At 37.7% G+C, this 22688-nt stretch overlaps 1 protein-coding gene across 3 annotated transcripts in view; it reads right to left on the reverse strand.

Moving 5' to 3' along the window:
• Nucleotides 1-380: 380 nt before the first annotated feature.
• The window catches only part of LOC102912997 (amine sulfotransferase-like), a 34596-nt gene continuing 12288 nt past the window's right edge, over nt 381-22688 (reverse strand). For all 3 annotated transcript variants that reach the window (XM_006984326.4, XM_006984327.4, XM_076552447.1), the window contains 6 exons: nt 14151-14302; nt 11628-11836; nt 10152-10278; nt 8995-9089; nt 2697-2883; nt 381-981 (listed from right to left, as the gene is read on the reverse strand). In XM_006984326.4, coding sequence (XP_006984388.2) covers nt 860-981; nt 2697-2883; nt 8995-9089; nt 10152-10278; nt 11628-11836; nt 14151-14292 — 882 coding nt within the window. In that variant the 5' untranslated portion in view covers nt 14293-14302 and the 3' untranslated portion in view covers nt 381-859. The remainder of the gene's footprint in view (nt 982-2696; nt 2884-8994; nt 9090-10151; nt 10279-11627; nt 11837-14150; nt 14303-22688) is intronic.

Raw genomic sequence — 22688 nt, forward strand, 5'->3', positions numbered from 1 at the left:
GACATGGCTCATAGCAGTCTAGGCCCAGAGCATACCATGGCCCTGGGAGGCAGCATGGCTACTCAGATCTACATGGCCCCAGCAGAGACTCTACCCACAGATATTAACATGGCCCTAGGTGGTGGCCCAGGTCCCTGACATCTGTATGGCCCTAAGTGGCACTACGGGCCATAGACATCAATGCAGACTCCATCTGTGATTGGAACATGGACCCAGACATGGTCCTGGGCAGCAGCCCAGGCTCACATGTACCATGGTCCTGATTGGCAGTGCAGGTCACTTAGATCGGCAGGGACCCAACAGCAGCATGGCCCTCAATTCCCCACATGGCCCCAGGTGTGGGCCCAGATCCTGGGCATATGCACTTGGACCAGTATGTGTTTAATCTTTGACTTTCACGTCTTTATTGCAAACTGAGACCTCTTACATTATTTTTAAAAGGCATATGTGTTTGTATATGACATCTCTTCTTTTTTATTTCACGCACCACGTTTTAACAGTCTTATCGATTTTAAAGGCAAAGAATTAAAGTCTAATTAAAAGAGTAAATGGATTTTTAATATTTACTGGATCCTAAATTAATTGAAGGGAAAGAAAATGTGGACTATAGAATATTCTCTGAAGACATCTGCAAGCCTTGTCTGATGCTTTCTGTTAAACCATTTGGTGAAGGATACCAATGCTCATGGTCACCTTTGAAATTAATGTCATGGCACGCAACCTCAGCACAAGTTAATCATTTTGTTCACGAATTGTGCTTTGTGATTAATAGTTAAGTGAGCGGAATTAATTTTAATGTTAAAATATGGCCTCTGGCTAGTACATTTTTATATGATTAATTCACATGGCAATTAAAATTCTACTCCTCATTTATATCCCAGATGAACTTTAAGGGGATGTTTTTCATGTTCTTGTAGAATATTCTGTCAAATCTTTCATTCTGCTCCACAGTCAAATGATGTTTCCAGTCTCCAATGGTACCTGATGGGAGAAGCACAGGGCAGCACCCGCATGAGCAAGGTGCTTAAGAAGCGTACGGCAGCATCTACCATTCTCTACAGCTCACACTGCACATCCCTGAGTTCTCAGCAGGGTTTGGTTGGCTACCTCTCCTCTTGTCACAGAAGAACGTCCAGTAGAAGAAACTTTGGAGTAGCAGCATAGTAAATAGGCATCACTAAGCTATTGCCACTGAGTTGTAACCAATTTTTAGAAAAAAAGAAAACCCTTTAAAAGTTAAAAAATATATTAGAATTTTAAAAATAAATTTTACTGTGCACCAATCATACTAAGAAAACACTCATACTTCAAACACAATATATTTCAAACACAACCTTATGAGGTATGGTTTTTTTTTTTTTTCATTTTAAAGAGAAAAAAATGAGACCCAGAGGTTTTCAGCAAGTCAAGTCAAGGTGACGCAGAACGTTGAAAGAGCTAGTGTTATAATTTTACTGGATAAGAATTTGAAATCATCACTATGCTAGTTAAAATGAAAGTAGACATTTGGGGTCTTCAGTTGTCAGAGACAACGATATGATTGCATTTGGAACAGAGGGCAAGCTATCATGGGCAAGACATTTAGTCTTACTGAGAAGTGGGATGTGAGAGTTTATGTTAAGTGGCAGAAGAGAAAAATAAAAGAGTTTTTGAAAAATATAAAAATGCAGATATTAAAATACAAGCTAATGCTCATAGTAGTGATATGTTAAAAGAGTATCAAGAGGGAAATGCTCATTCTTAACCACATCTCCTGGCATATAATGAGATCATAATAAGTTTATTGCCCATTTACTTAACTGAATTCATATTAGATAAAGTTATTAAGATATCACTCTAATTTTTATGATGAAAATAATCTCACAAAGAGGAAACAGCATTTTAAACATTGTCTTCAATATAAATATACCATAAGTTTACTTGTACAATATCCTAGAAAAAATAGTGAGTAAAACTCTTCTTGTCTAGGAGTTCATGGTGCTTCATGTCTGTAATCCTAGCATTCAGAGAGGGGTATGGTGCAGAGACAGGAGGATTATGAATTTAAGCCAGCCTTGGTTGCTTGGGCTACACTGTGAAACACACACTCTCCCTCTCTGCTCTCTCCCTTTTTCTTTCTCTCTCTTTCTTTCTTTCTTTCTTTCTTTCTTTCTTTCTTTCTTTCTTTCTTTCTTTCTTTCTTTCTCTCTCTCTCTCTCTCTCTCTCTCTCTTTCTTTCTTTCTTTCTTTCTTTCTTTCTTTCTTTTCTCTCTCTCTCTCTCTCTCTCTCTCTCTCTCTCTCTCTCTCTCTCTCTCTCTCACACACACACACACACACACAAACTGAACAAAACAAAACAAAAACCAAAATAAAACAAAAAAACCAACAAAACAACAGCACAAGATTAATTAGAATCTTCACTTCTAACACATCTATTGCCTAGGACAAGACTGCTGACATACTTTAAAAGATTAGGATGTATGGCCCAAAAGGAAGGAAAGTCATATCTATTTAGTAATTGAAATTGTCAGCTTTTTTTTTTTTTAAACTAAAACACTACGAGAAATCCTTCAGGTTCTCTGTCAGCTAAAATATTCGATGCTTCCAAATGTCATTATCACCTGGAGAAATACATTGGAAAACAGAGATTATTTCTCCTAGGTACCCCAAGGAACACTCAACATTTTTTTTTCTGCTGTGGACCACTAAATATCACCTTTGCGGAGGAATTTTCCCTCTTCATTTCTTGTCCCAATTTCATTTTTTATAATATCTTCATAATTTGCTCGTGGGTCAGATTTCATGTTCTGAAACATAGATTGTCTCACAACAGCATCCACATCCTCATCACTCAGTTTTTTCTCCAGAAAACTGCAGATTTTAAGCACTGAGCTTCTGAGGTCCTGAAAAAGTCATGGGTTGAGGAATTACTGACCTTATAATGGGGTATGAGTTACAGCTAACCATGTTACATGAACAGGTAGAATTTACTTTTGAAATGCAAGGATTCTTCAACATGTGAAAGAATTGTAGGAATAAGGTGAAGAAATAACTGAAAACATTATTTATTATCATTGATACAGAATAAGCCATTAATAAAACACACCTTTTTTGAGACTCTGTAGCCTGAAGCTGGCCTGGATTCAAAATGTAATCAGTCTAGGATGCTCTGAATGTCTTAGCATCCCATGGGCTAGGATTAGAAGTAGGAGCTACTACACCTGTCTCAATATCTTTGTTATATAAAAATATCAACAAACTTGCTGTAGAATATTAAGATGTGTTACTTTTGTTTATGTTGCATTTGTTTAACTCTGTGAAGCTGTGTTACTGTGCCTGTCTAAAACACCTGATGGTCTAATAAAGAACAGAACGGCCAATAGTGAGGCAGGAGAAAGGATAGGTGGGGATGGCAGGCATAGTGAATATATAGAAGGAGAAATCTGGGAGAAGAAGCAGCCAGAGAAAGAGGAGGACTCCAGGGGCCAGCCACTTAGCTACACAGCAAGCCATGGAGTAAGAGTAAGATTTATAGAAGTAAGAGAATGGGAAAAGCCCGGAGGCAAAAGACAGGATAATCTAAAGTTAAGGAAAGCTGGCAAGAAACAAGCCAGGCTAAGGCCAGGTATTTATAAGGAAGAATAAGCCTCCGTGTGTAATTTATTTGGGAGTTGGGTGGCAGGTCCCCCAAAAGAGCAAAACCAGCTAACAACACAAACAAGCAGCAACAGTCAAGTACCTCAATGCAAAATACCGTGTATTAAATACTTAGAGCCAGAATCACATTTGGTTGAGAAGAATGTGATCATTTTCTTCTGAGGTCTGCAAAAAGCTAGATTTTACTACTTCTATTTATTTAACATATTGCTGGGAAATGAGAGGCAGAGCATTTAGTCAAGAAAGAGAAACATACCCTCTAAATTAGAGACAAAGAGGTAAGATTATCCCTGTAAAGCAGACTGTATGATCTCATATGTAAAAAGAAAAACTGGGAAAAGCACAAGGGTCTGCTAAAATAGTGAGATTTTACAAAGCTGTAAGATACAAAGTCAAAGTCAATATACAAATATTAGTTGAAAGTTTAAATACTAGTAATGGGTAATCCCAAAGCAAGAAAAGAAAAAAAATACAACAATTTTGAAATGGTAGGATTAAAAAACCTAGGAGTCTTTTGTGGGGGTATCTTTGTGGATTTCTGTGGGCCTCTTTAGCACTTTGTTTCTTCCTTTTCTCATGTGGTCTTCATTTACCATGGTCTCCTATTCCTTGTTCTCCCTCTCTGTTCTTGATCCAGCTGGGATCTCCCGCTCTCTTTCCCTCAACCCTCGCCCTTCATTACTCTCACTCATGTCCAGGTTGTTCATGTAGATCTCAGCCATTTCTCCGTCATTGGGAGATCCTCGTGTCTTTCTTGGGGTCCTGTTTTCCAGGTAGCCTCACTGGTGATGTGAGTAGCAGTCCAGTCATCCTTGTTCCACATCTAGTATCCTCCAATGAGTGAGTACATACCCCACAAAAAACTGCTGGCAATGGTCGAGAGACAGCTGGAACTGACCTACTCTGGTGATGGGATGGCCAAACACCCTAATAGTTGTGTCAGAAACCCCATCCAAGGACTGAGGAATCTGGATGCAAAGATCCACGGCTAGGCCCCGGGTGGAGCGCCGGGAGTCTAATTAACGAGAAAGAGGAGGGTTTATATGAGCAAGAATTGTTGAAACCAAGGTTGGATAAAGCACAGGGACAAATAGCCAAACGAATGGAAACACATGAACTATGAACCAAAGGCTGAGGGGCCCCCAACTGGATCAGGCCCTCTGAATAGGTAAGACAGTTGATTGGCTTGATCTGTTTGGGAGGCATCTAGGCAGTGGAACCAGGTCCTGTGCTCATTGCATGAGTTAGCTGTTTGAAACCTGGGACTTATGCAGGGACGCTTGGCTCAATCTGGGAGGAGGGGACTGGACCTGCCTGGACTGAGTCTACCAGGTAGATCTCAGTCCTGGGGGAGGCTTTGCCCTGGAGGAGGTGGGAATGGGGGGTGGGCTGGGGGGAAGGAGAGGAGGACAGGAAGGGGGAGAACAAGGGAATCTGTGGCTGTACTAAATGTAGAACTGAATGGTATTGTAAAATAAAATAAAAGGAAAAAAATATAAAAAAATGACTCTAGGAGTAAAGTTAAAAAAGGCTAAAGACAGATCCACTGAAACCAACAGAACACTGATGGAAGTAGAAGAAAACAGAAATAAACAGAACAGTGTCCTACACTCATGAATTGGAGGACAGTTATTTTAAAGACACTAGACAAACCAATCCACAAATTCTATGTAGTCTGAATGAAAATTGCAATGATTTTTTTCATTTTTGCAAAAAAAACAGAAAAGAAAATCTGTCCAAAACTCATATGAAATCTCAGAGACCCTGAACAACCAGTTTTGAAATAGAGATTAAATTTGGAGACACATTTTCAGATATCAAAATTACTTTGTTACACTTATTTGTTGATTTATGTATTTGTGTGTGTGACACACACACACACACACACACACACACACACACACACACACACACTCAGTCACAGGACACCTCATAGGAGCTGGCTCTCTTCTTCCACCATGTGTGTCTCAAGGATTGAATTAAGTCACCTGGATCGGCAGCAAGCCCCTTTACCTGCTGAGCCATCTCTACCCACAAAAAGTTACTTTAATGTCTTGTAATTCTATTAGTGTGATAGTGACTTGAAGACAGCTGTGAACCAATAGAACAGAATAGGCTTCCCAGGAATCATCTCTCACTTATAATGGTCAAATGATTTTTGATATGACTGCCAAGAACTTTACATGGGAAAGGTCATTCATTTCAACAAATGTTCTTGGGTAAATTGGATGTGCATATGCAAAAGTATAAAGCTGAATTCTCACCTTAAAATGTATGTCAAACAACTAAAATTTGGGTCAAACATAAAAGTAAGAGCTTAAACTTCAATGCTCTTACAGAGAGACTTAGAGGGAATGATTTACATCAAAGGATTTCACAGTGGTGTCTTGGATATGTCTCTACAAGTACAGATAGCCAAAGAAAAATGAATTAATTGATTACATTAAACTCCATAATTCCTATGTAAAAGGGGACCTATTCAACGGAGTGAAAAGTTAATCTATAGGATGGGAACAATATTTATAAGTCATTTATCTGATACAGGATTATGCCCAGAAACCACAACAACAAAACCAACTCAATTAAAACTTTAAATAAATCATCCTCAAAGGGATTCTAGAAACATCTATTAAATGGAGGAGAAAGATGCTCTGTATCACTAGTCACTTGGGAAATGGAAACGGACAAGGAGAGCCTACCACTTGTAACCTATTATGATGGCTCTTTCTTTTTTTTTTTTTTTTTTTTTGGTTTTTCGAGACAGGGTTTCTCTGTGTAGCTTTGCGCCTTTCCTGGAACTCACTTGGTAGCCCAGGCTGGCCTCGAACTCACAAAGATCCGCCTGCCTCTGCCTCCCGAGTGCTGGGATTAAAGGCGTGCGCCACCACCGCCCGGCGGCTCTTTCTTAATAACTGACATAAACCATAAGTGATGCTGCTGTTGGTGGAGTATAAAGTGGTACATCTGTAGAGGAAAAATATACGATACTTCCTTCACAAAATAAAATCAGAATCACTATACGCTCCAGCAACTTCACTCCTGGCTTTCACTTCTCATTTCAAAACAATTGAGCCCAAAAATCTCTGAAAGATTTGCACATCCATATTCACAGCATCAGTATTCACACCAGCTCAAATGTGGAAACAAGCCAAATATATATAGATCACAGAACATAAATACAATGGGATACTATGCAGACACTGAGAGGGAATCCTGACACGTGATGCAACAAGCCTTGATGACATTGAGGACATCATAGTAAGTAAAATAAGTCAATAAAAATACAACTGCCTGTTTCCATTCATACCAAGTATTGAGCATGAAGAAATTACCGGAGGAGGAAAGCAGGGTGTTGATGTTCAGGGACTGAGAGAAGGAAAAGGAGAAGTTATGGTTTAATGATCCTAGGGTTTCAGTTTGACAAGTAGGAAAGGATTTGGAGAGCAGTAGTGACAAATGGTTGCATAACAAGTCATAAGAGTGAGATGGCAATTTTACCTTATGGACTTTAAAATCATAATTAAGAGTGCAATTGGGGTTCATAACATGACTAGGGATATAGTAGTTGTTTGTGAGAGACTAATTTTACCCAGAAAAGTTACAATATTTGTCATGATGATGAAGTGCTACTTCCAATTCAAGAACAAAAATAAATAAATAAGAATGAACACATGGATTTTCTTGGTCAATGTAATAATGAATATCGATTTAGAGAAGCTTGAAATCTCTTCCATATTTAATGAAAGCTGAACTTTAGAGGACTCTATACATGAAATACAAGAAACAGAGATGTGTTTGCATGTGGGAACCAGATGATTTGGGGCCCTGCTAGGCTGGCTTAAGTGTGTTAGTCTCTATCTTTGTATGTGTTCATTTGTGGAAGAAATTTAGTGTGTTGTGGTGAATAAAATAATAGGATTCTAATGCTAATCACTTTGATGCACAGTGACTGACTGAAAAACCAAGACCTGAAAGAACATGAAAAATAGAACAATGCAGCTAAAAAAAGATAAAAAAAGATGATAAGGCTTTGGGTGCTACCAATAATGGAGTTCTTGGAAATAATTTTAACATAATACTATATTCAAGGAGGTAAAAGACAAAGTTTTGAATTTCCCTTAACCCAATACTATAAACGAGAACAAATTAAAAACAGACTGTCTTTAATTAATGAAAAGTAAATCTCAGTGAATAATTTTAGTAGAAACTTAATCTCAGACAAGCTCAGCAAAGTCAAACTGGGAGCCAGGGGTAGGAGCAAACACTCAGCATAAGGCCTTCATGGAGAACTTTGCCCATCTTGGGTAAGGTGACACACGCTGTTAATTCCAGGACTCAGGAGGCAGAAGCAGGAGGATCTCTGTGAGTTCAAGGCTAGCCTAGTCTAAATAAAGGGTTCTAGACAAACCATGAATACACATTGAGATGCTATCTAAAAAAAAGAAACCAAGTAACAAAAATAAAACAAAGAACTGGTCAATTCTAGTTTATGGCTCTAATTGTCCACAGTTTATAATAGTTATGTGACTCTCTGCTCTTTGCTGGCTCTCATTAGGTAGTGAGCATGGAAAACTATAGTCAAGCGGATCTTCATGTCAGCTATAGCATCTCTGAGTATATAGCCAATAGAAATGAAGTCACCATCCAAAACTTATTGTTATCTAGTGCTATTGCTGTACATTTTCAACCACAATATGTGGACTCAGCCTAGTGTCCATCAACAGATGAAAGAGTACATAATTTATGTGTCATACAATATATATATATATATAATAGATTATTACTCAGACATTAAAATGAAATGAAATTCTGTCATCTGCAGTAAAATGTGTGAAGCTAAGGATATCAGGTCAAGTGAAATAAGCTGGACAATGAGACAAATGTCTGCGTTCTCTCATCTGTGGAAACTTAAAAGTCAACTTTTAAGGAGAATTGTGTTTAATAGTGATCGGGGAGGGTCTTGGGAGAAGAAAGGAATGGCAATTCGAGAAGAGTGGGAAGATGAGATCAGTGCACACTCTACTCCTGGGCCAGAATATCACACCAGATGCCATTAATGGATGCCATTGACATGTGATGATAAAGTTTTTGATTATGAAAGCAACTGCTGCTGTGAATTTTTTGAGGTTTCCTTGACACAGGTGGTCGCATGAGAAGGGATCACAGGAGATGACTGTACAGGGAGAAGAGAGTCCTGAGGAAGTCCAGGGAGTGAGGCAAGCAGGACATTAGGAATCATCTCCAACCCAAAGCCCAAAGGAGAATTCAAGAATGAAGAGAACTGGGAGAACACGGTTTCAACCAAGAGAAGAACAGGGCAAAAGCAATCATTTAAAAATACAACTTTCTTATCTTACCTTCTTCATATCTTCATAGCTCAGGAACATAATATTGAAGTCGTGTCTGTGTTCATACCAGCCTTTGATGTGGTCAAACCAACAGCTTCCTACCACTGAGAACAAAGGTAAGGAGTAAGGATGTGGCGCATGCCTTTAATCCAAGCACTTGGGAGGCAGAGCCAGGCAGAACTCTGTGAGTTCAAGGCCAGCCTGGTCTACAGAGCGAGATCTAGAATGGGTACTAAAACTACACAGAGAAACCCTGTCTTGAAAAAACAATCAACCAAACAAACAAACAAACAAAAAATTGTCAACCTGTGTGTGCACGTAGTAAATGACAAACTCTCTTCTTCATTTTCTGGTTTGGAATTTTCGGAAATAAAACAGAGTCCCTACAATGAACATCTATATCCCTTCTTAAAATGTTTAATAGTTTAGGGGAACAATAACCTGACATTCATAGAAACCCACCTATATAAGGAGTAGGAAGGAAGCGATCCAGAAACTCAAGGGCCTGAGATTGCAGATGACTTTACGACACACTGTTTCATTTTCCTACTTCTCCACAGAGGGCACGCGTATCTATTGAAACTCTTGTTCTCTATGAGGCCTGGGCAACCATGTTCACTGTCTACAGTGGCACAGAATCTGAATAGAGATCATGACTCTACATGCTATGAGCCTCTTGCATTAGTTAATCCACCTAAGTATTGCAATGAATAATTTCACCGCTGCTGTCTAAGGCCTTCCACAGGCCCATGCAAAGCACACACCCACCCTCAGCATTTGCTCTGCCAGAATGGATTATTCTGCCTTTGTCACTAGTTGGAAGGAATTAATAGACTATCTGTAAACCAAAATAGTTCCTACACGACATGCCTTTGCAACCTTGACAGTCCTCAAGTGGTGTCTAAAGATAGAAAACCCAGCCGATGACAGATAGAGTGGACATTCAATTGTCCCTAGAGATGAGTTCTTTGGGTTTTGTTTTTTGTTTGTCTGGTATTGTGCTTCTTGTTCTGGTATTCTTTTCTTGTTCCTTTCAGGAAAGCAGGGCATTTCATTGCTTTGCTCCATTTCTTTGAATTGTGTTCTGTAAGTTTGAGGATTTGGCTAAGTGTGTAATTAGCTTTTGTGTAGCTCATTTGTGTCTGGGTTGATGAATTAACACTTACCTCTCCCATCTAGAAATGTTTGCAGAAAATTTTCCATAGAATTTTCAGCTTCAAGGTTAGCCATCAAATTTGTAAAATGAAAATAGGAGGTCAAAACATCTTTAGGATTTCTGTAGATATAAAGAATCTGTAGACAGAAGTGTGGGATTATTTCCTTAAAAAAACATTGGTTATGCTTATAAGATTTAAAAACAATTTTATAGTATTTGATTATGACAATAAGCATGATTATCTCTTCTAGTTTTTAAGCTGTGAAAAGTCAAGTGGTTATTATTTACTTTTTGGTATTGTGGAGAGTACTGTAATAAACATCCTTTCTCTACGGTATTTTCTACATGTGTAAGAATGTAGCTCAATTCTCAAAAAGCAATATTATTTATAAGTTAATAAATACTGATAATTTGCCTTATATGATCAATATATATGGTATAAAATTTTTAATTAAAAAATTTAAAGGAAAATTAATTTGTCATGAGGGTCAGTTGACGAGTATTATGTCATATTAGACATATAACTAGGGTAGCAATAGAGATAAGTTCAAAAACAAAAAACTAATAGTCATATTGATATACCTAGTAATTCACATGTAATCTTCAAAAAAATGAGTTTTTCCTTCATATCTTTCCGAAAAATAACTTAAACATGAGTTAAGAGTATAAAAACTCAAATACAGAAATAATAATAATCTGGGGGAGTGTGACCACAATACTGGCACCTCAGAGTCTAGGGCAGGAGGAGGAGTTCATGCCATCTTTGGCTCCATGCCAGGCTCTCACAAAGAAAAAAAAATGAAATAAAGGAAGAGAGGGAGGAAAAGAATAAGAAAGAAAAACCAAAACTCAAAGAGCATATCTCCAGGCTAAAATGTGAATTTATTTAAAAGAAAAATCAATCAGTTTGATAACACTAAAATTAAGAATGTTATTAATCAAAACATGCATGAGAAGAGCAATGAGATTGAGTTAAAATAGATTCATATCTAGAAGTGATGGGAAGCAAACTGATCAGGAGAATGTCATAAAATGTTGGGCCTTTTCACAGAATCAAAAATAACTATGGCAAATAAACGGAAAACATGATTGCTTCCATTATGAGCATGAGCATGCAAATTAAGATACATTTGAGACACCTTTTGGTAGCTGTCATGCTGATAAACCTTTAAAAGTCTGATCTGTCGTGTTACTAGAGAAAAACTAAGAACTCATCTACTGGACATTTCAGCAAGAAATGACTAATCTGCTTTCTTCAGAGATACTGCAGAACCTCCACAAATTGAATCCTCTGATAATTGTGGCTCTGCAGTTCTATTCCTGGATGTGGATTCTAGGGAAGATGGTGGAAGAGTACCCAGGAGACATACTCAAGAATGCCCATAGCAGCTGCATTATAATAGTAAAACATTGGAATAGTCTAATTATTCAGTACTTGGAGAAGGCATTTCGTGGGTACAGTAAGTGACTAAGCTCTATGACCTACTTTGATTTTCTTGTTCTTGAGACCTTTTGGAACTAAATAATATGGGAGGTGGGAGGTAAAGATGCGTGGTGATGGCATTTTGGCAAAGTCCAAATTATGATTATTGTACTCAAAGAATGGCATTCTGTCCATGGTTTGGACATTTTCAGTCCTGTTTCGGTGGCCCTCAAAATAAATCGAGCTGAGGATCTGTTGAGTCCAGATGGTACCTATAAAAAGAGATAGCAATCCTATTTTCAATCCTGAAGTAGGTTTCAATAATGAATCCCAACAGTAATGCCATAATCTTCGACGAGTTTAGAGCTTTCCTTTCCTTAAACACTCCAAGTATGCTTGGATATGCCCACTTTTCATTCCCCGTTGCCTGTATGTAACACTCAAGTTGGCAAGGCTGAAATCAACAACTCTGTTCCTTTCTCACTTAAATATATGCAGTGATTTGGTAGTGATAACCCAGATTATTCTTGCAGCGTCCGTGTATTCTGGGCTTCGTGTGGGGTCCTTCTGGTAATATTTAACTACTCTTGGCATATAACCTTTGCAGACATTAACAGGTAAAGTATAGTATCAATACATATGGATACATACAGTGGAGCCAGATCACATCAGAAAGAGTGGCATTTCTGACTTGCTGCAAGGTGTTTTTTTTCCCCCTATTTGGAGCCTTCTACATTATTTCTTAATTTTTATAAAATATAAAGTAGTTACTGAATGCTACTTTATTGTTGCTTATGGGAAATTCTGACTTATTTCTGAAATTACTTCATTATTTCCTTGCCATTTAAAAGTGTAGAAAAGCCAATAGAATTTCCAGTTTCCATGCCCTTTGGAATTGCTTTGTCTGCTCAGATACTTCTCTGGCATAGGTCATAATACACACGTTGAAAGAGGAAACCACAGATTTCGATGTAATTGACATCTGGTCTCTTGACTATTAGATCAAGTCATACAGTGGAAGTGTTTGAGAAATACATGCAAAATTCCAATTCTATTCCCTTTAAGAGTAGACCCCATGGGATCAAATACCACGGTGCTGAGGTCTAGCCTTGTTTATTAATGGCTATTCCAGATAATTCGTTGGTGGCGGTATAGATTTGATTAACCAATGACTATTCCCAGTGAGGAGTGATAGTGCATCATTTGTAGCAGAGGCTGAAATTTTGATAGAACAGATCATGTCAAGACATCACTGTGGTGGCATTGTGTTCCCCAAAATATTGTGTACTCTAATAAATTTATCTGGGGTCAGAGAACAGACAGCCACTAAATACAAAGGCTAGAAAATGGTGGCACTCACACCTTTAATCCTAGCATTCCAGAGATAGAAATCCCTCTGGATCTCTGTGAGTTCAAGGCCACATTGGAAATAGCCAAGCATGGAGACACACACCTTTAATCCCAGAAAGCCAGCCTTTAATCCCAGGGAGTGGTAGTAGAAAGCAGAAAGATATATAAGGCGTGAGGGCCAGAAACTAGAAGAATTTGGCTGGTTAAGCATTTGGCTGGTTAAGCATGTGGCTGGTTAAGCTTCAGGCTTTCCAGCATCAGTTCAGCTGAGAGCCATAGGGATGAGGACACAGAAGCTTCCAGTCGGAGGAAACAAGACCAGCTGAGGATCCGGCGAGGTGAGATAGCTGTGGCTTGTTCTGTCTCTCTGATCTACCAGCATGGACCCCAATAACTCGCCTCAGGTTTGATTTTATTAATAAGAACTTTTAAAATGCCTGCTACACATCACAGACTCTGGGGCAGATAACATGGAAGTGTCGGCATCCTGTGTGGTACAATATAAACACTCATCACCCGTTTTCAGTCTTCCTGAGAACCTTCAGATGCACCCAGTGGCTGTCCAGGGACTGTGTTATTTAGTTACTATCTACAGTGAAACAGAGTGACTGCCTCCCAGAGTCCTTCAAGTTCTGTGTACCACATTAAACATCACAAAGACAGGAAACAAAGTAGGATTGGATATGAACAAAGAATTGCAGATATTGCAAAGTGTCTTTATTTACTGAAGTGGTCCAATATGGATATAAAATCTTGGTGTTACTGTTCATGGGCAGCAAAACTAAGCGAGGAGGGGGTATGTGAAATCTAAACACTTCTAGCTTTGCTGTTTAGTCTGTCAACCGCTGCAAAAACGTAAACCAAGACTTCCAAGTTTTACCTTCTGCTGAGGTAGAAGTTCCCTTTACAAAGGGAACTTGAGTCCCTCTTCATGTCCAACAGGACTGCATAGTAAAACGGGAGTGTTTGTGCATACTTGTCCTGATAAGCCTCATGAATCTCAAGAGTAATCCTTCTGGGAAACCTCACCGCTTAAAAGTTTTTTTTCCTTCTGTTTTTGAAAATTTTAAGTAGATTACAGTTGTCTTGGAAATCTTGTCAACAAAATTCAATGATTTGGAAATTTAAGCATTGTCTGAGATAACAGTTGACGGTGTGTGGAAAGGAGAATAATTATGCACTTATTATCAAACCAAAACAAATACGAATGCCATATGACCTACTCAAGCCACTCACCAGATTTTGGAAATGTGATTAGGAAGACATCATCATCTCTAATTTCGTAATCATCCATATTTTCCACTATGTTCATTTTAACTAAAGATCTTTCAAAATTATAGCCTTTGAAGTTAAGTAAATATTCCTTTTTATGGTCCATGATAATTCACCTGGAAATAAAAATCATAAAATTTTTTTCACAATCATAGTATTTTCCAATAGTGAGTAATGCTTGTTGAGTGGTCTACATGTACCAAGCACCACTGAAATGTCTCTCACGTATTAATATTTACTACAATAAACATATTACATATGCTAGGCTACTAAAATTTACAATAATCTTATATCACTACATTTTACTATCACTATATAAAATCTGAGGAAACAAACATAGCAGGAAGCTAGAAAGATTGTTCTATGATTCCATATGGGAAAGGTAATCTTAATGTGGTGGTGTTCTAATTGTACTGAAATGTGATTTTGATTGTATGTTAATAAATAAAGTTGCCCAGGAGTCAGAGCTATTAGAGCCATAGACAGAGTGTGGCGGTGGTGGCACACGCCTTTAATCCCATAGATCTCTGTGTGTTCAGGGATACAGCCAGCATTGGAGACATATGCCTTTAAGACCTAGGGGGCTGTACATTCAGACAGTGACGAGGCAGTCACGTGTTTGGGTTTACAACCAATGAGAAGGCAGAATGACTGGAAAATGGATTTACAGACAGGAAGTAGCTCTCTTTCGCGAAGCTGGGACAGCAGGAGGAAGGGTGAGATTTTAGCTCTGAGCTCTGACCTCTCGGCTTTCTCTTTTACATTGTTTCTGTGTTTCTTATTTAATAAGATGGTTGGTTACATCAACATCTGGCGCCCAACGTGACAAGAATCCATTAAAAACCGCTTGACTTGGCGGCAGGTCCGCTTTCCCGCAAGGGCGGCAGACCGGTCGGCCGGCATCCTAGTCCGAGCAGCAGCCCCCTAGTCCTTGGCCTCAGGCCGGACTAACTGAGCTGCTTGCTTAAAGCCTGCTAGCTTAAAGCCGGTGCTACAAACAACTCAGACCTGCCTTGCCAAACAGGGCCCTGCCTGTAATGCCAACGCCCGTGGTCGGAGCTTAAGGAAGCCAGACCCAAGCCTTGACTCGGCACAAGAGGGAACACGTGGCTGCATTTAAACTTTAGCCAGCTATGCTTTCTTGTTATCTCTCTCTCTCTCTCTCTCTCTCTCTCTCTCTCTCTCTCTCTTTCTCTTTTGATTTACACCTGGGACACTAGGTGGCTGTTTTGAAAATCCCCTCGGATTTCTACTGTTCTAAGCAGATTTGGTAAGTCATAATATATCAGATATTTTAAAGGAAACTATCTAAAAGAGAATTTTTTTCCACATTTAAAAAAAAAGGTTTTTATGTGTACATTGGAAGAAAATTGGTTTTTGTTCGAAATTTTAGGCAGTCTGACAATGGAACAACTATATAATATTAGTATTGGTGGAATTATGCACCTTATCACTATGCTAATCCACATTGTAATATTTAAAAAGATAGTCAATTTAAGTGCCAGGATAACAGCTTTAGAAGAACTTGGTAAACCTGTAAAAATTCAGACAGAAGAAATTAACAGTGAAGTTGTTTCAAGTCAGGATCATAAGGTTGCAGAAAGAAAGCCTGTTTTCACACAGTCACCCTTAATTTATCCTGTAACCGTACAGCAGATGCCTGATCAAATGGCTACACAAAATATTTGGTCTCCAATTGAAATGTTGGATTTAAAAAGGTTTAAGGAGGCAATAGTATCTTATGGCATGCATTCCCCATATGTAAAGCAAATGTTAAACTCTTGGTCAACATATAATAGGATAGTACCACAGGACTGGCGGGACATTGCACAAGGTGTTCTGGAACCCAGCCAGAGACTTCAATTTCTGACTTGGTTTAAGGAGGAGGCTAAAAACATAGAAAAACAATGGAGGGATAAAGGAATACAAGTTTGCCAGGATCAGCTTATTGGAGAAGGACAATATGCTTTAGTACAAACACAATGTTTATATGATGTCCAAACCCTAATTTTATGTCAAACGGCAGCCTTGAATGCATGGGACAGAGTTGAGGAACCAGGAAAAAAATCTGAGTCATTTACAAAGGTGATGCAAGGCCCAAAAGAGTCTTTTACAGATTTTTTACAAAGACTGGCTTCAGCAGTAAAGAGAATGGTCTCGGATTCAGAAGCTGGTAAGGCAATAATTGAATCTTTGGCCTTTGAGAATGGGAATGCAGCATGCAAAAGAATAATCAGGCCATTAAGGGCAAGATCTGCACCTATGGAAGATTGGATTAGAGAAACAATTAATGTTGAAGCTGATGAGCATGATGATACATGGGTAGGAGAAGTAATTTCAAAAGGTTTGAAGAGTGTTAGATGTTTTGGATGTGGAAAGCAAGGACATTTGAAAAGGGACTGTAGACAGGTCATTCCCAGAAACAATGTTTCTTCAAGGAACAATGGCAACAGAATGCCCTTTCCTTCTGGAGTATGCAGAAGGTGTGGTAAGGGAAAACACTGGACCAATGAATGTAGATCAACAAAGGACAGAGAGGGTAATCCTTTGCCTCAGTCTTCGGGAAACTCCCAGAGGGGCCTCAGGCAGGCCCCCAGTGCAAATCCAGTCCAAACCTTTCCTGCAGCCATAGAGGAAATCCCTGCTCTGGAGAGCGATTAAATAACCAAATGCCTATTGGAATAAATCATGCTGGTCAGGTTGATGAAACAGAGAGAATAGAAAATTCAGGAGAAAACATATAGAAAATTTTTTGGCAAACTTCTATTAATGAACAAAGACCAAAATTAACGATAAAAATAAATGTTTTGTTGTCTGGTCTGGTAGACACAGGTGTGGACGTTACCATAATTGCACCAGAATTTTGGCATCCAACTTGGCCTCTTCAGGAGGTAAACGTTCAACTGTTAGGAATTGGGACATTATCTCAGGTGAAACAGAGTGCAAGATGGCTCGAATGTATAGGTCCAGAAGGACAGAGAGGAAAATTAAAACCATATGTGGCTAACATAACTATGAACCTGTGGGGTCGAGACTTGTTGCAACAATGGAATACTCAGATTAACATCCCTCCAATCTCAGAAACAAATCATAAACTATTACATGTTACTGAGAGAAATATTAGAAGATATTGTTCTACTGAGTGGTCACCAGCCATCCATATTATACAAGAATAGGGCACAATAACTGATGATCTTCCAAGGACACCAACAGCTCTACCTTTAAAATGGTTAACAGACAAGCCTGTATGGGTCCAGCAATGGCCTTTAACAACAGAGAAACTCCAGGCTTTAGAAGAGCTGGTAGAAGAACAATTAAATGCTCAGCATATTGAAGAATCAACCAGCCCTTGGAATTCTCCTGTATTTGTTGTTAAAAAGAAATCTGGTAAATGGAGAATGGTAACAGACCTTAGAGCAATTAACAAAGTAATTCAGCCAATGGGCTCTCTACAATCTGGGATGCCTTTGCCTACTCTGTTACCAAAAGGATGGCCTCTCATAGTTATTGATTTAAAAGACTGTTTCTTTTCAATACCCTTACAAGAAAAAGACAGAGAAAGATTTGCTTTTATAGTACCTACTTATAATAATTCTCAACCGGTTAAAAGATTTCAATGGAGGGTCCTCCCTCAGGGAATGTTGAATAGCCCAACTCTGTGCCAATACTTTGTACAACAGCCATTGGAAGTGATACGTAAAAAATTTCCTAAATCTATAATTTATCATTATATGGATGATATTTTACTAGCTGACTCAAATGCAGATACTTTAGAAATAATGTTTGAAGAAGTAAAGAAAATTTTGCCTTGCTGGGGATTACAAATTGCTCCTGAAAAGATACAAAGAGGAGATTCTATTAATTATTTAGGATATAAAATAGAGCTACAAAAAATTAGACCCCAAAAGGTGCAAATTCGGAGAGATAGACTACAGACTCTTAATGACTTTCAAAGATTATTTGGAGATATTTCTCATCTACGAACTATTGTTGGGGTAAAAAATGATGAACTGACTAATTTGTTCAAAACCTTAGAAGGTGACAAGGACTTAAATAGTCCAAGAGAATTATCACCTGAAGCTGAGAAAGAATTGGCCTTGGTAGAAAAGAAAGTGCATGAAGGACACGTGGATCGTATTGATCCAAAGCTGGATTGCATTTTGGTTATTTTACCTTCTAGGCGTTTTCCTACTGGAATATTAATGCACAGGGAAGATATTATATTGGAATGGATATTTTTACCAAATAAACCAAATAAAAAATTAAAAACTTATGTGGAAAAAAATCTCTGGCTTGATTTACAAAGGAAAATTGAGACTTCGTCAATTAGCAGGCATAGACCCAGCAGAAATTGTCGTACCATTAACTAAGGAGGACATTGAAAAATTATGGACAGAAAGTGAACCTTGGCAAAGAGCTTGCAGTAATTTTTTGGGAGAAATTAACAGCAAATATCCCAAAAGCAATAGAGTTGATCTTATAAAGAGAGCTGATTGGATCTTGCCTCGAATTGTACGGCAAAAACCCATATCTGGAGTTCGTACATTTTATACAGATGCCAACAAAGAAGGAAAGGCAGGTTACAAATCAGAAAATTTAAGTAAAGTGGTTCAAAGTCCGTATAATTCAGTTCAAAAATCAGAATTGTATGCTATTCTGTTGGTATTAATGGATTTTTCAGAACCTCTCAACATAGTAACTGACTCTCAGTATGCTGAAAGAGTGGTGTTACATATTGAGACTGCAGAATTTATCCCTGATGCTTCAGAATTAACTTCACTATTTATTCAATTACAAAATACAATCAGGAAAAGGAATCATCCTTTATATATAACTCACATTCGATCCCATACTGGTCTGCCAGGCCCTCTAGCACAAGGCAATGATGAGATTGATAAATTATTGATAGGAAATGTGCTGGAGGCCTCAGAATTTCATAAAAAACATCACGTCAATAGTAAAGGTTTAAAAAAGGATTTTTCCATAACCTGGCAACAAGCCAAAGAAATAGTAAAGAAATGTCCTACTTGTTACTTCTACAATCAAACGCCATTACCAGCAGGATGTAACCCAAAGGGTACTCAGAGAAATGAAATCTGGCAGATGGACGTGTTTCACTTTGCAGAATTTGGAAAACTGAAATATGTACACCATACCATCGATACTTTTTCAGGATTTCAATGGGCAACTGCTTTGAGTTCTGAAAAAGCTGATTCTGTAATCACTCATTTGCTAGAAGTTATGGCCATCATGGGTATACCTGCACAAATCAAAACTGAAAATGCTCCATCATGTGTCTCTGTTAAAATGAAACAGTTTTTTGCTTATTACAATATAAAGCATATTACAGGCATACCACATAATCCTACAGGTCAAGCAGTTATAGAAAGATCAAACAGAACTCTAAAGGATATGCTAAATAAACAGAAATGGGTAACAAAAACCCCCAGAAATAGACTGCATAATGCTCTTCTAACTTTGAATTTTCTGAATGCCAATGAGAAAGGAACAACAGCTGCAGAGAGACATTGGATAATAGAAAAAAACTACAGAATTAAATCAGCCTATATACTTTAAGGATGTGCTGACCTCAGAATGGAAACCAGGGTAGGTATTACATTGGGGACGAGGTTTTGCTTTTGTTTCTACAGGAGAAGATAAGCTGTGGGTACCATCAAAATTGATAAAGGTTCGATTTGAACAAGAGAGACCTCTTAATTAGAGGAGGTGATAGTTCATCAACCAGCATGAACATCCAATTTAAACTAACTTGTATCAATAACACATGCCTTTTCATTTAATCAGATAATAACTTGTCAAAAGGAAACATCCCCGAAATTAGTCTTGGGGAAAGGTTTTTGTTTTTGTCTTTTAGGAGAATGAAGGTTAAGGAATTTGAAGAACACTGGACAAATGAGACAACTGAAGAAAAGGGACAAATCATCTATCCCAAGAAACAGAATGAAACGATGTATGGGTATATATTATCTAAAAAATTTTATGTCTTCCTAAATGTTTGTTTCTGCTTTTCTCTAAAGATTTAACACTATTGGTTTTCTAATAGTCCCAGTTCAATTAAAATTTAAAGCTAACTTTGGAGTTGGAGAATGTCTCTCTCCTTCTTTAAAATCAAGCATGTTGTTAAAAGGAAAATGCAAACTCCCTGTATCATGCCAGTATAAAAGAGCCATCTTCTGCTATGGTACAGGACAAAAGCAAAATTAATTAAGGGACTATTCTATTACTAATCTCAACTCTTTGATTCTATTCTGATTCTTTAAACTTTTCTCAAAGTATAAATTTTATATCAAAATTTACAAGATTAATATATATATATACATTTTAAACTTTGTTAAGATATGAATGGTCATATAGAGTACTAACTATTTCTAGAAAAAAGGCTAGCTGCATATATATGTTTTTTTTTCTTCCATCACAGGCAATTTATTTTGTTCTATTCATTCACAGTTAATACAGAAAATACTTGGAAATATTTCCATATAATGTTTGACACAGAAATCATCAAATAGAAGTATACAATGTTGACAGGAGGCAGTACATTTATAATTTATAACCCCAAATGTATTTATAAATTAGAAATGGAAAGATCTACAAATGAAATTATGAAGGTTCACCAAAGTCATTTAATCTGTCAGTTTCTCATTCATTTTTATGTCTTAATAATATTCTATTGTATGAATAAGCCACATTTTATTTCTCTCCAGTATTTGATAGCTATTTGAGTTGTTTTAACTTTTTTACTATTAGCAACACACTGCTGTAAACCTTCATGTACATGTTTCATAGGTGCACATTTTCAGTAGTTTGAGGTTATATTCCTAAGGGTAGAATTGTTGAGTAACAGAGTAACAATGTTTTGCATTTTGACCAACCATCAGACTGTTTTGCCAAAGTGGCACACCATTTTACAATCTCACCAAATCCTTGTTTTTAAGGCTCTGATTTTTGTACAAAAGCATTCAATCATTCTGTCAGACCAAACCAGGAAAAGTAAGCTATAGTTCAGAGCTGTTCTATTCCATTTACTTTGCAAAGCCAATCTTGGCGTTTGCAACTCTCAGCCCTTTTGAGTATTCTTGCAGTGTTCACCTTTTCCTCCACCACTTTTTTTTTCTTCTTTTTTTCTGGTTTATTTCTATTACAAATGTATAAAAAATCCTCCATCAACGGTGCTGATAGCAGCAGAACCTTGAGAAATATACCTTTGGTTTGCCTCAGAAAAGGAACACATATTGTACTGTAAAGTTTATAAAATTGGTGCAAAACATTGTAATAATGTTACAATACCAGTTTTAAGAGTTCAGTGACTAATGAGGAGCCGATGGGATACATGCAGAACTGTGAAAGCGATCTCACTTAGCCAGCTATACACGTAGACTGTAAATCTACATTCAGATCATTTCTGAACTAAGACTATCATCTCAGTTTATCTGTTGAGGTCAACCAGGAAACCCTAGAATATACCTTGATTTTTGCAAAAAAACAAAATAGGGGGAGGGGTTTCTTCAGCATTTCAGTCCACGAGTAACAGTATCCTAACAGGCAAAGTGTTCTCTCACTGTCAACATAGAATGAACTGCTGCTGGAGGTCAACTTGGGCTTTAATTTGCATTAGCACTTACATGCATAGTAGTCCAAGTTGTTGACCTCATGACTTTTAAAAGTAACTCTAAAAAAGTAAAATGGCACTTCTTGGAAGACTAAAGAAAGACATCCAGCCACAGTTGTAAAAAGTCTCATCAAAACAATATACCCTTTTATGAATTACGCCTCAATTAAAAAAAAAAGTAGCCCCAAATAAGAAGCAGCTCTCAAAAAGAAAATATAACTTAAGATATTTGAAAAAAACAAGGTGAATACAGGTTCAAAAGTAATTAAGATACATTTTCTTGAGGCTATCTAGAATTAGGCTTTAAAGAATTCTACCATTTCAAGTTTACCACTAGTTACTAAATACCTATTTACAAACAAGATGTTCACCTTTTTTGTTCCTTTATCAAGAGGAAAATCTACCTTCAGACTATGAGGGTGGTGATGGGGAGGGACTAGAAAACAAGATTCAAACAATCCCATGCAAATATCACATTTTTCAAATGGAAGAACTCCAAACTGCACAAAAAGTTCCAATCACTAAGACACTTTCCATTGAAATGATTTAAGTACAACTACATGGCACCAAGGTTTAGGCCTAATATAGGCCTGACAACCAAGTCCTTGTTTTCTGGAAGAAAGGCCTCAAAAATCCCACTCAATTCCACATAACAATACTTCAAAGATCAATTAGGTTTTCCTTTCCTTAATATTTTTGTTTTTGACTTCTAATCTTAAAGACTAGATTAAAACTTAGCTCATTTCCCAGAAGGCATTGCTTCCCTTTGCTCTATGAAAGAGTCCACCAAGACCTCTTCCTCAAAACCATCTAGCCCCCAGCCTCCAGCCTGTGCTTGTGTTGCATCTTTCTCAACATCCTGAAAAGGTAAT

Source organism: Peromyscus maniculatus, chromosome 16, assembly GCF_049852395.1.
Source record: "Peromyscus maniculatus bairdii isolate BWxNUB_F1_BW_parent chromosome 16, HU_Pman_BW_mat_3.1, whole genome shotgun sequence".
Classification (NCBI taxonomy): Eukaryota; Metazoa; Chordata; class Mammalia; order Rodentia; family Cricetidae; genus Peromyscus; species Peromyscus maniculatus.